The sequence below is a fragment of the Choloepus didactylus genome, assembly GCF_015220235.1.
Source record: "Choloepus didactylus isolate mChoDid1 chromosome 11 unlocalized genomic scaffold, mChoDid1.pri SUPER_11_unloc1, whole genome shotgun sequence".
Classification (NCBI taxonomy): Eukaryota; Metazoa; Chordata; class Mammalia; order Pilosa; family Megalonychidae; genus Choloepus; species Choloepus didactylus.
In genome coordinates, this window is record NW_023637577.1 from 4,775,045 (window position 1) to 4,789,078 (window position 14,034).

Sequence of the window (14,034 nt, forward strand, 5' to 3'; positions counted from 1 at the left end):
AGTTTAGTTTGGGGGCACACTGAGTCCAGGGGGCCTGGGGGCATCAGGTGGTGAGAGTTGGTTTGAGGCCTAAAAGGAAGCAGAGTCACAGACCCCTCAGATGTGACATGAAACCCAAAGCAGAGGCACTGTGATGACCGTAACCTGTCCTGCCGTGAGCCAGCCTTGAGCCAGTGTCAGCAGGATGGGCTTCGCTGCCACCCAGCACCTCCACAGGGACGTCCCCGACATCCTGTCTTGTGCACAGATTGCAGCGTTCTTCGCAGAGTCTCTGCCCAGCGTGGGAGGGCAGGTCATCCCCCCTGCCGGCTACTTCCCACGAGTGGCAGAGTGAGTGGGTGGGAAGGTATCTGCCCCAGGGAAGGCAGGAGGGTGGTGGGGTTTCCCAAGCTTTGTTCCAAGCCCCACCCTCAGCCTGGCCTGTGTGCCAGAAGTTTGAGACCCACGCCCTACAGGATAGTGGCCCCAAGAAGGCCAGCCATTTATTTGCCCAAGGCCCCTCACCTTACTGCCAGCAAACTCTCCCGACTTCTGGTTTACCCCCTCTCACTAAAGTCCCCTCTGCGACCTCTGTCCTCTGGCACAGGCATGTCCGCAGTGCTGGTGGGGTCTTCATCGCAGACGAGATTCAAGTTGGCTTTGGCCGAGTAGGCACACAGTTCTGGGCCTTCCAACTGCAGGGGGAGGGCTTTGTCCCCGACATCGTCACCATGGGCAAGCCCATTGGCAACGGCCACCCCCTCGCCTGCGTGGCCACGACCCAAGCCATGGCGAAGGCGTTTGAAGCCACCGGCGTCGAGTATTTCAACACGGTGAGTGATGGCGACGGGGCAAGGGAGCAGCACTGAGCTCTTCAGGCCTCAGGTGTCAGCTTGTCCTTTGTGGGCAGAGGTCATGGGCTCGTACTGTGCCCAACACAAAGGCTTCCAGATGCTATCCTTGGGGAGCTTGCGGTCAGGTCAGAGAAAATAGCAAAACATTTTGAAAAGCTAGTGTCTAGCCAAAGGCTGTCAGAAGGAACCAGGTCCTTGAGAAATACATAGAAAGAATGCATGAGTCCCTCTCTCCTGAAATTCCAGCAGAAGCTGCCTACTGTGTACTGGGTGCTGGAGCCGAAGAGCCGATTAAGATGTGTGGGAGGGGCTCAGTCTAGGCAACATGTGGTCTACAGTCAACCCAGATTCTGTGTCACTGAAATTCATTTGACAGCTTTATAATACTCCACTGTGTAAATGCACTGTGGTTTATTCTTCCATTCCTGTTGATGTGCTTTGGGGTTGGATTCCTGGACCTTAAAATTAGGAACAGTGAGTGACATTAGGAACAATTTTTACAAGTCTCTTGTGCGGGTGGGTGCCAGAGTTTTTCTTAAGTATATACCTAAGTGGAATTTCTGGGTCATAGGGTATGTATTCACCCTCACCCTCCATCTTAAGAGATGATGATATCTGCTTTCCAAAGTAGTTCACAAGTTAACACCCCTCCTCAGCAGCATATGAGAGATTCTGAAGGTTCATAAACTCACCTTTTAATTTTTGTCAGTCATGTGGGTGTAAAATGGTACCTCCTTGTGGTCCCAATACACCGTTCCCTGATTTCAAATTATATGAAGTATCTATTTATGTTTAGTGTCCATGTATTTCCTCTTCTATGAAATGCCTGTTTGTGTCTTTTGCCCATTTTTCAATTGTTAACTGATGCTTTTCTTACTTAATTGTAGGAGATGTGTGTATATATATGTGTGTATATGTATACACACGCTTATCTATGTATTCTTGACACCAATCTTTTTGTCAGTTGTGTATATTGTGAATGAGTTCATTCAGTTTATAACCTATCTTTTCATCTCTTTTAAGTAATTTTTAATGAACCAAAGTTCTTAATTTTAACATGGTCAATCATATCAATCTTAATTTTATTGACAGGGCTTTTTATGACTTGTTTAAGAAATCTCTCCCTACCCCAAGGTCTAAAAGATACTGCATTTTTTATGAAGGGTTTTAACTTTTTTTTCCCCACTAGAGGATGCAGCTTTTATTGACGGGTTGTCTTCACAAACCAGAAAGGCAATGTACCCACTTTCAGATACTCCCATCCCTCCAGGATCTCATGTGCCTTTCACTTGAAGAGGGTCTATAAATTGTCTGTTGGTTTTCCAAGGCCCAAGTCTTTCCACTCTCTGTACCACCTAACTTAGTACTCTTTTTTCTTTTTCTTTTCTTTTTGTGTTTTTTTTTTTTTTTTTCAGCAGCGCCTGCTACAGCTACTGGGTAACAACTACAGATCAAGAGAGGTAGGGGAAAGAAGCCAGATGAGTAGGAATAGTGATGCCCAGGAAAGCAGGAACCTGCCCAGCAGAGGTCCCTCTGTCCTGCTCGGTGGCCTGACCCTTCGCTGGTTGCATCTCTCCGTGCTGGGTCGTGCCCTTCTGAATCAGATCAGGATTTCCACCACCAGCATGGACCCAGCCCCAGAACCATGAGATGAGCCAGTCCAAACTTGGACCCATTCCTGGCCCACAAGGCTTGAAGTAGTCAGTCAGGCAGATTTCGTCACCCCTGTTCATCTTTTCTGTCATTCCATCCAGTTCAGGGACTGTAATTTCTGGAATAGTAGTAGGATATCTGACAGGAATGGTAAACTCCATGTCAGACTCATGTTTGAGGAGATCATGGATGTACCAGCATTTTCCAAACCACCTAGTCATTTCCTTGTTGGTCTCCAATTGGAACCAATCATTGTCCACGTTCTTATTGTTCTCCACACACCAGATAAGAGATTGATCTTCCTCGTTAAGTCACTGCACTTACAATCCCCGATCTCGGCATCCAGCACAAGGATCAGCACTGACAATGATATACCAGGTGGCCTCGCTCGCCATCTTGGACTAGGGTGTGAATGTTAACATTTTTGTTTTTGACTTTAATCCATCTAGAGTTGATTTGTGTATATGAAGAAATAGGAATGCAGTTTCATTATTTTGCATGTGAATAACGTCTTTTTTAAGTTCCCTTTATTCCCCACTGATCTGATGTACCACCTCTGTTATATAGCCGAAGTTTCATCTATGAATGGATCTGTTTCTGTGCCCTTATTTATATTCTGTTGGTCAGTTTGTCTTTCTGCACCTGTACCACATTTCTGTATCACTAGAGCTTCATGATAGGTTCTGATGCATGGTAGAAAAAGTCCGCTTTTACCTGTTTTTCTCTTCTTATCTGTATATTCCTGACTCTAGTCTTTCATATTAATTTTAGTATTATATTTAAACATTTTATTAAAAAGCCTGTTGGGATTTTGCTTGGGGAATTGTGTAGAATTTATAGATGAATTTGGGGAGAATTTGTGTTTTTTTTTTACAATATTGAAATCCTCCTATCCGTGAACATGGTATGTATCTCTCCATGTTTTATAATTTTCCCTATGGAGATCTTGCATATCATTAGATTTAATTCTTAGATATCTGATATTTTGTGTCACAAATGATGACTTCTCTTTGTGTGTCTACTATTTGCTGCTGGGGTATAAAATATTGACTTTTGTGTATTAGTCTTGTATCCATTCCCTTGTTAAAATCTTCTGTTATTTCTAATAGTTTGTAGGCAGATTTTATTGTTGTTTTTTCCTATGTAAACAATCAGATCATCTCCAAATAATGGTAGTAGTGTTATTACACTGGGTGAGACTTCCAGTACATAGTTAAATACAAGTGGTGTCAGTGGGCATACTTGTCTTATTCCTAAGTTAATGGGAATGTTTATAATATTTACCCATTTAGGAACATGATGTTTGCTATAAATTTTTAATAAATATTCTTTCTCAGGTTAGGAAATCTTCTATTCCTAATTTGCTAAGAGATTTTCTTATGAATAGGTGTTGAATTTTATCCTATTTTTAAACATGTATCTCTTGAGGTAATTATTTTTTCTCATTTAATATCTTAAAATGGTGAATTATATTTACGAATTTCCTAATATTAAACCATTTTTGCATAGCTGGGACAACATCCAGTTATATTTATACACTATTAGGTTCTACTTGCTGATGTCTTGTTTAATGAATTTGGCACCTGTTTTCAGAAGTAAAATTGATTCTCATTTTTTTATCATAATATCTTGGGTTTTGGTATCTGGGTCATACCAGTCTTATAGAATGAGTTGGGGGTATTTCCTCTTTTCCTTTTACTTAAAATTAGGAGGATGATCTGTTCCTTAAAAGTTTGATGAAAATTGCCTATAAAATCATTTAGGCTTTGAGTTTTCTTTGTGGGAAGGTGTTTAATTGCTACTTCAGTTTCTTCAAAAGTTTATAAAACCCTTCCCGTTACTCATTTCTTCTTGGGTTAGTTCTGGTAAGTTGTATTTCCTGAGAGTTTATCTCTTTCATCTCAGTGTTCAAAATTGTTGACATATGGTTATTGTTATATTTCCTAAATATCTTTTTCATCTTTATCATTACATCCCCTTTTCATTCACAATGTTGTTTATTTGTATCTTCTCCTTTGTTTTCTTTTCTTGTATGTTCTTTGGATTTATTCTGTTATTCTTTTCTAATTTGTTTTAATGCAGACTTTATTCTTTGTTAATATAAATATTTAAGGCTATAAATTTCCTTCAAAGCACAACTTTTGCTGTATCATACATATTTTAAGAAGTAGTTTCATTATTACAGAGGTTCTCAAAATGTGGTCCAGATACCCTGAGGGTCTCCAAAACCGTTTCAGAAGTCCAGACACTTAACACAGTTTCCATAATCATACTAACACGTTATTTGCCTTTTCACTCTCATTCTTTTGTGAATGTACACTGGAGTGTTCCAGAGCCTACATGATGTGAGATATCATAACAGCTTGAATGCTGAAGCAGATATGAGAATGCAGCTGTCTTCTATTAAACCAGACATTAAGGAGATTTGCAAACCGGTAAAACAAGGCCAAATGTCACTTAATTATTTTTTTTGAAAATACACTTATTTTTCATAAAAATATATTATTTATGGCATGTTTATTGTTCTTTTTAAATGACATACTTTAATTGTGATTTTAAATGAATGAATAGATAAATGTTTTTGAAATTTCTCAGTTTTAATTCCTAACACAGTAAATATTGCTAGATATAACCCACATAAACAAAAACTCTTTAGGGTCCTCAATAATTTTTAAGGGTATAATGCAATTCTAAAGCCAAAAAGGTTTGAGGACTGCTGCATTGTCATTGAATTCTAGATTTTGCAGATAATTATTATTATGACATAATTGCATTGAGGTCATTGTTACGTCCTATAAAATACTTTCGAAACTTATTCTGTAAAATGTGTTGAGGCTATCTTTGTGATCTGATACTAGACCATTTTTTTTGTGTGATGAAAATATGTATTCTCTAAATGCTGGTTGCAGAACTCTATAAATATGTTACATCATACTTGTTATTTGTGTTGTTTGAATTGTCTATATTTTTGCTGGTGTTTTGCTTTTTTTCTTTTTCTTTTCCTTTTTTCTACCAAACCTGTTAATAGTTGGGTGTGTTGAAAGAAAACTTTTTGCCTCTATTAGAGAAGTAGTGGTTTACAGAACAATCATGCATAAAATACAGGATTTCCATACACCACCTCACCACCAACACTCTGCATTGGTGAGGAACATTTGTTACAATTGATGATAGTACCTTTTTATAATTGTACTATTAATTAAAGTCCATGGTTTATGTCGTTAGTTCCATGGATTTTTTTAGATTTATTTTTCTGTACCAAATACACAATCTAACATTTTCGCTTTTAATCATATTTGGATATATATTTCAGTGCTGTCAATTGCATTCACAATGTTGTGCTGCCATCACCACCATCTATTACCAAAACATTTCCATCATTACAAATATGAACCCTGTACATTTTAAGCCTTAACTTCCCAGTCTCTATCCCCACCCTGTCCCCTGGTAACCTACATTCTAGATTCATAGTCAATGAGTTTGCATATTCTAATTGTTTCAGATCAGTGAGATCATACACTTTTTTTTTTCTTTCTGGATTATTTCACCCAACACAATGTCTTCAGGGTTCATCCATGTTGTTGCATGTATCAGGACTTCATTCCTTTTTATGGCTGGATAATATTCCATTATATGTATATACTACATTTATCCATTCATCGGTTGATGGACACTTGGGTTGCTTCCATCTTTTGGCAATTGTGAATAATGCTGCTGTGAATATCTGGGTGCAAATACCTGTTCATACCTAGTAGTGGGATTGCCGGGTCATATGGTAGTTCAGTACTTAGCTTTCTGGTGGTGGATACCTGAAACTATCAAACTACAACCCAGAACCCATGAATCTTGAAGACAATTGTATAAAAATGTGGCTTATGAGGGGAGACAGTGGGATTGGGGGGGCCATGGGAATCACTCCCCTTTGTCTAGTTTGTGAATGGATGAGTGGAAAGGTGGGGGAAGGAAACAAATAAAGAAACAGACAAGAGCGCCCAGTGTTCTTTTTTACTTTAGTTGCTCTTTTTCACTTTAATTATTATTCTGGTTATTTTTGTGTGTGTGGTAATGAAGGTGTTGGGGATTGATTTTGGTGATGAATGTACAACTATGTAACGGTACTGTGAACAATCGAATGTACAATTTGTTTTGTATGACTGCATGGTATGTGAATATATCTCAATAAAATGAATATTAAAAAAAAAAAATACTTAGCTTTCTGAGGAAACTCCAAACTGTTTTCCACAATGGCTGCACCATTTTACATTTCCACCAGCAATGAATGGGTGTTCCAATTTATCCGCATCCTCTCCAACACTTGTTATTTTCCGTATTTTTAATAGCAACTATCCAGTGGGTGTGAAATGGTATCTCATTGTGGTTTTGATTTGCATTTCCCTGATGGTTAATGAAGTTGAGTATCTTTTCTTGTACTTTCTGGCCATTTGTATATCTTCTTTGGAGAGATCTGTTCAAGTCTTTCGCCCATTTTTTAATTGGGTTTTTGTCTTTTTTGTTGACAGATGTCTTTATATATACTGAATATTTTTTTAATTTATTTTTTATTTTGAAATAAATTCAAAGTTACATGAATAGTTGCAAAAACAATACTAGCCCCATACACAAAATTCCATCATACCCTGACCCCCCTCCCCCGTTAGCTCAATCCACCGACTTTAACATGCTGTCACATCACTATTTCTTTCCCTCCCTCCCTATCTATCATCCATCATCTATTGCTCTGTCTTCTGAATATACGAGAGTTAGCTGCACACATCCTTGAACATACACTATAATTCACATATATACTTCCCATGAACAAGAACATTCTTTTATGTAATTCCATGAAGCGCAGCTAAGAAGTATAAGAGATTCAACAATGATACAATGCTTACATTCTATATTTCCTTTTCCTTATGTCCCAACCGTGTCCCTTCAAGCCACCTGTCCTCCACCCTCCAATCCCATCTAAGTTCATCCTTAGCATTCAATTGTTGTCTAGTTAGACTCTTTTTTTTTTTCTTTTTTCAATTGTGGAAACATGTTTACAGCCTAAATCTTCCCATTCCACCCCCTCTCTAGCCTTCCATTAGTGGGATTAATCACATTTAGAATGATGTTATGCTCTTTCCCACCATCCATTACTAGGAATTTCCCTTCACCTCAAACAGCAACCCTACACTCCTTTCTTAACTCCCCATTGCCCCTTTCCCCATTTCTCTTAACCCAAACTCTACTTTTCATCTCTATGGTTATATTCTCTGATAATTTCTTTGTGTTTGTTGTGGGGCTTAAAATTAACCTCTTAAATCCCTATCAATCTTGTTCTTCTTTGATACCACCTTCACTTCAATAGGGCACATAAACTATGTCCCTACACTCCTTCATTCCCCCACCTTTGTATAGTTGTCTAAAATTACATATTTTACATTGAGTTCAAAACCACTGATTTGTCCTTAGAGTTTGTGTATTTTTTTATCATGTAGGAAGTAAATAGTGGAGTTATAGTTCAAAAATTATTGACTTCTATTTGTATTCCATTGTGGTTGGAGAATGTTCTTTGAGTATATTCAATTTTTTTTTTTTTTTTAATTTCTTGAGGCTTGTTTTATGTCCCAGCTTATGGTCCCTTCTGGAGAAAGATCTGTGATCACTAGAGAAAAATGAGTGTCCTGGTGCTTTGGGATGTAAGGTACTATATATGTCTGTTAAAATTCTCTATATCTCTTTCTCCTTTGTTTCTCTCTCTGTTAGTAGGGCTTCCTTTAGAATCTGGAGTAGGGCAGGTCTTTTATTGGCAAAGTCTCTCAGCATTTGTTTGTCTGTGAAAAATTTAAGCTCTCCCTCAAATCTGAAGGAGAGTTTTGCTGGATAAAGTATTCTTGGCTGGAAATTTTTCTCTCTCAGAATTTTAAATATGTCATGCCACTGCCTTCTCACCTCCATAGTAGCTGCTGAGTAGTCACTACTTGGTCTTATGTTGTTTCTTTTGTATGTGGTGAATTGCTTTTGTCTTGCTGCTTTCAGAACTTGCTCCTTCTCTTCAGTATTTGACAGTCTGATCAGAATATGTCTTGGGGTGGGTTTATTTGGATTTATGCTATTTGGAGTTCACTGGGCATTTATGCTTTGTGTGTTTATATTGTGTAGAAGGTTGGGGAAGTTTTCCCCAACAATTTCTTTGAATACTCTTTCTAGACCTTTACCCTTCTCTTCCCCTTCTGGGACACCAATAATTCTTAAGTTTGGACTTTTTATTTTATCTAGCATATCCCTGAGATCCATTTCAATTTTTTCGATTTTTTTCTCCATTCTTTCTTTTGTTCTTTCATTTTCTGTTCTGTGCATTTCTAGGACACTGAGGTGTTGTTTACCTTCGTCTAGTCTTGTGAATATCCAGAGTCTTTTTAATTTGGCCAACAGTTTCTTTTATTTCCATAAGATCTTCTATTTTTTTATTTACTCTTGCAATGTCTTCTTTATGCTCTTCTAGGGTCTTCTTTATGGCACTTATATCCTGGGCCATGGTCCTCTTGATGTCCTTTAAATCCTTTGTCATGTTTTCGTTCTTCGATTGTAGTTCTTTGATTAATTGTGCGAGGTACAATGTTTCTTCCGAAATCTTGATTTGTGTGTTTGGAGCTGGAGTCTCCATATTGTCTGGTTTTATCATATGCATTAAGATTTTCTGTTGTTTTTGGCCTCTTGGCATTTGTTTTGCTTGATAGGGTTCTTTCAAGTTGTAACAGAAAAAAAGGATATCGATCTAATTTTTCAGAGACACAGTTTGGTGACATACACTTTCTCTAACAAACCAGGAGATGGCGTCTGTGAATTACCTATATCCCTCAAGTCAGTTCTCAACCTTTTTTTCCACAGTATGTGGGGAAATGATTCTTATGGGTTCAGTTGGAGAACTCAGTTTGGGTGTGTTGCTGGAGCCATCCGCCCTGAATGTGGGGCGTGTGTACAGGTGGCCAGGGAGGAAGGGCAGTTCTACTGTTCAAATCTCCCAGGTTCCAGGAGATTCAAGGCCACCACAAGAGTCTAAGCCTTCATTTCAGTTCAGCCCAGACCCTCTCTCTCGCTGTCCCATGAACCACCGGACTTGGCGTAGTGCCCCTGGGTTCTCTGAGCGGACCCCCCCCTCCCAGCCGTGATCCTTCTTCAGCCGAGGGAATGCCATGCTACATCACCAGTGTGCGCCATCCCTCAAGGGAAGCCCCGGGCCACTGCACTGTGCCGCGGGGCTCTCAGCTCGTTTCAGAATGCAGAATGTCTGAGGCTGTCTTTACTGCAACACCTTGCGGGCTGAGAACAGCTGAGGTTTTCTCCACAGAGACAGAGCGAGGGATAGAAAAACTCCCAGGTTCACCTGTCAGCCAGAGATAGCACCCCCAACTCTCCCAAGGTCAGTTGTCACCAAAAGCCTCTGTCTGCTTATTGAGGATTCGCTGTCTGTATTGAGCCATTAATATTAAAACCTCACTTGGAGTTGGGCTGAGACAGTGCACGTCACTGCTTCTGTGAGGGAGGGGCTCTTGGCACTAGGTTCTCAGCTCTCAGTGCGGGTCCGCAGTTTTACGCTGATCTCGGGCATTCCTCCCAATTCATGTTGGTGGATTTTGAGTGTACAGTCACGTTTGTCTCCCTGCTATTGTTCCAGGTTATCTACTGGTTTTTTGTTCATTTATGAATTGTTCTGGGGGAGACAAAGTCTTCCACTTCTTTCTACGCCGCCATCTTCCCAGAATCTATATATACTGAATATTAATCCTTTATCAGATATGTGGTTGCCAAATATTTTAGTCCGTTGCGTAGGTTGTCTTTTTACTTTTATCATGATAAAGTTCTTTGAGGACCAAAAGCTTTTGGTTTTAATGAGGTCCCATTGATGTATTTTTTTCTTTTGTTGCTTGTATTTTGGGTGTAAAGTCTAGGAAACCATTGCCTAACACAAGGTCCTGAAGATGCTTCCCTACATTCTCTTCTAAGAGTTTGATACTTCTAGCTCCTACATTTAGGTCTTTGATCCATTTTGAGTTGATTTCTGTATATGCTGTGAGGTGGGGGTGAATCCTCTTTTTTTTTTTTTTTTTGCAAATGGAAATGGAGATGCAGTTTTCCCAGCTCCATTTATTAAAGAGACTATTTTTTTCCCTATTGAGTGGTTTTTGCCCCCTTGTCAAAAATTAGTTCAGTATAAATGTGAAGGTTGATTTCTGAGCTCTCAATTCTGTTATTCCATTGGTTTATATTTCTGCATGTGCCAGTACCATGCTATTTTGATTACTGTTGGCTTTGTAATAAGTTCTTAGATTGGGAAGTATGAGTCCCCCAATTTCATTCTTCTTTTTCAAGATGGTTTTAGCAATTTGGGGCCCCTTACTGTTCCATATAAATTTGATGATTGGCTTTTCCATTTCTGAAAAGAAGGTTGTAAGAATTTTAATTGGGATTACATTGAATCCAACAATTGCTTTGGGGAGTATTGACATTTTCACTGTATTTAGTCTTCCAATTCATGAACACGGAATATCCTTCCATTTATTTAGTTCTTCTTTATTTCTTTTAGCAGTGTTTTGTAGTTTTCTGTGTACAAGTCCTTTTCATCCTTGGCTAGATTTATTCCTAAATATTTGATTATTTTAGTTGCTACTGTGAATGGGATTTTTTTCTTGATTTCTTGTTCTGATTGTTCATTGCTTGTGTATAGAAACACTATTGATTTTGGGGTGTTGATCTTGTACCCTGCCACTTTGCTGGATTCATTTATTAGCTCTAGGAGCTTTGTTGTGGATTTTTCAGGATTTTCTATATATCGGATCATATCATCTGCAGACAGGGAGCATTTTATTTCTTCCTTTCCAATTCGGATGCGTTTCATTTCTTTATCTTGCCTAATTGCTCTGGCAAGAACTTCCAGTACAGTGTTGAATAACAGTGGTGGCAATGGGCATCCATGTCCATTCCTAATCTTAGAGGGAAAGCTTTCAACCTTTCACCATTAGGTAGGATGTTAGCTTTGGGCTTTTCATATATGCCCTTTATCATGTTGAGGAAGTTTCCTTCTATTCCCAGTGTCGTAAGTGTTTTTATCAAGAAAGGATGCTGTATTTTGTCAAATGCCTTTTCTGCGTCAGTTAAGGTGAAAATGTTTTTTTTTCCCCTTCATTCTGTTAAATTGCTATATTACATTAATTGATTTTCTTTTGTTGGACCACCCTTGCATACTAAGGATAAATCCCACTTGATCATAGTGTATAATTCTTTTAATATGTTGTTGGATCCGGTTTGCTAGTATTTTGTTGAGGATTGTTTCATCTATATTTATAAAAGATATTGGTCTGTAGTTTTCTATTCTTGTGGCATATCTATCTAGCTTTGGTATGAGGGTGATGTTGTCCTCTTAGAATAAGTTATGGAGTGTTCCCTCCTCTTCAGTTTCTTGAAAGAGTTTGAGCAGAGTTGGAATTAAGTCTTCCTGGAATGTTTGGTAGATTTCCCCATGAAACTATCTGGTCTGGCCTTTTCTATGTTGGGAGGATTTTTGTTTTGGTTTTGGTTTTTGGTTTTTGGTTCATATTTTTTTTTTTTTCATTTTTATTGAGATTGTTCAGATACCATACAATTATCCAAAGATCCAAAGTGTACAATCACTTGCCCCCGGATACCCTCATACAGCTGTGCATCTATCACACTTAATTTTTGTTCAATTTTTAGAAACTTTTCATTACTTCAGACAAGAAATAAAGTGAAAGATGAAAAAAGAAAAAAAGAAAAGGAAACTCTAATCCTCCCCTATCCCTAACCAACCCCCCTCAATTGTTGACTCGTAGTATTGGTATAGTACATTTGTTACTGTTTATGAAAAAATGTTGAAATACTACTAACTGTAGTATATAGTTTGTAATAGGTATATAGTTCTTCCCTATATGCCCCTCTATTATTAAGTTCTAATTGTATTGTCATACATTTGTTCTGGTTCATGGAAGTGATTTCTAGTATTTGTACAGTTGATCATGGACATTGCCCACCACAGGATTCAGTTTTATACATTCCCATCTTTTGACCTCCAACTTTCCTTCTGGTGACATATATGACTCTGAGCTTCCCCTTTCCACCTCATTCACACAACATTCGGTACTGTTAGTTATTCTCACATCTTGCTACCAACACTCCTGTTCATTTCCAAACATTTAAGTTCATCCTAATTGAACATTCTGCTCGTACTAAGCAACCACTCCCCATTCTTAAGCCTCGTCCTATATCTTGGTACCTTATATTTCATGTCTGTGAGTTTACATATTATAATTAGTTCCTATAAGTGAGACCCTGCAATAATTGTCCTAATGTGTCTGGCTTATTTCACTCAGTATATTGCCCTCGAGGTTTTGTCATCAACCCATTTTTTTTTTAATATGGTTTTGTTCACTCACCATACATTCCATCCCAAGTAAATAATCGATGGTTTTCTGCATGGTCATACATTTATGTGTTACCACCTTCACCACTATCTGTATAAGAGCATCTACATTTCTTCCAGAAGGCAGGAGGGAGAGTCAAAGAAGGTAGAGAGGCAAAAGAAAGAGGAAAAACAAATGACAGCTAGGAAGCAGCAAAAGGAAAAATAACCTTAAATCAAAGTAGAATAAAGAATCAGACAATACCACCAATGTCAAGTGTCTAACATGCCTCCTCTATCCCCCCCTCTTATCTGCATTCACCTTGGTATATCACCTTTGTTACATTAAAGGAAGCATAATACAATGATTCTATTAGTTACAGTCTCTAGTTTATGCTGATTGCATCCCTCCCCCAATGCCTCCCCATTTTTAACACCGTGCAAGGTTGACATTTGCTTGTTCTCCCTCGTAAAAGAACATATTTGTACATTTTATCACAATTGTTGAATACTCTAGATTTCACCAAGTTACACAGTCCCAGTCGTTATCTTTCTTCCTTTCTTGTGGTGTCTCACATGCTCCCCACCTTCCTCTCTCAACCGTATTCATAGTTACCTTTGTTCAGTGTACTTACATTGTTGTGCTACCATCTCCCCAAATTGTGTTCCAAACCACACACTCCTGTCTTCTATCACCCTGTAGTGCTCCCTTTAGTATTTCCTGTAGGGCAGGTGTCTTGTTCACAAAGTCTCTCATTGTCTGTTTGTCAGAAAATATTTTGAGCTCTCCCTCATATTTGAAGGACAGCTTTGCTGGATACAGGAATCTTGGTTGGTGGTTTTTCTCTTTCAGTATCTTAAATATATCACACCACTTCCTTCTTGCCTCCATGGTTTCTGCTGAGAGATCCGCACATAGTCTTATTAAGCTTCCTTTGTATGTAATGGATTGCTTTTCTCTCGCTGCTTTTAGGATTCTCTCTTTGTCTTTGACATTTGATAATCTGATTACTAAGTGTCTTGGCATAGGCCTATTCATATCTCTTCTGTTTGGAGTACGCTGCGCTTCTTGGATCTGTAATTTTATGTCTTTCATAAGAGATGGGAAATTTTTATTAATTATTTCCTCTATTATTGCTTCTGCCC

General features: G+C 38.6%; 1 protein-coding gene across 7 annotated transcripts in view; it reads left to right on the plus strand.

Moving 5' to 3' along the window:
* The window catches only part of PHYKPL (5-phosphohydroxy-L-lysine phospho-lyase), a 46,762-nt gene that overhangs the window by 6,314 nt on the left and 26,414 nt on the right, over positions 1-14,034 (plus strand). For 5 of the 7 annotated variants that reach the window (XM_037823005.1, XM_037823006.1, XM_037823009.1 and 2 more), the window contains exons 7-8: positions 248-330; positions 587-812. In XM_037823005.1, coding sequence (XP_037678933.1) covers positions 248-330; positions 587-812 — 309 coding nt within the window. Of the gene's footprint in view, positions 1-247; positions 331-586; positions 813-2,248; positions 5,677-14,034 lie in introns of those variants that run through there. The other 2 variants (XM_037823010.1, XM_037823011.1) reach the window with 2 other exon arrangements.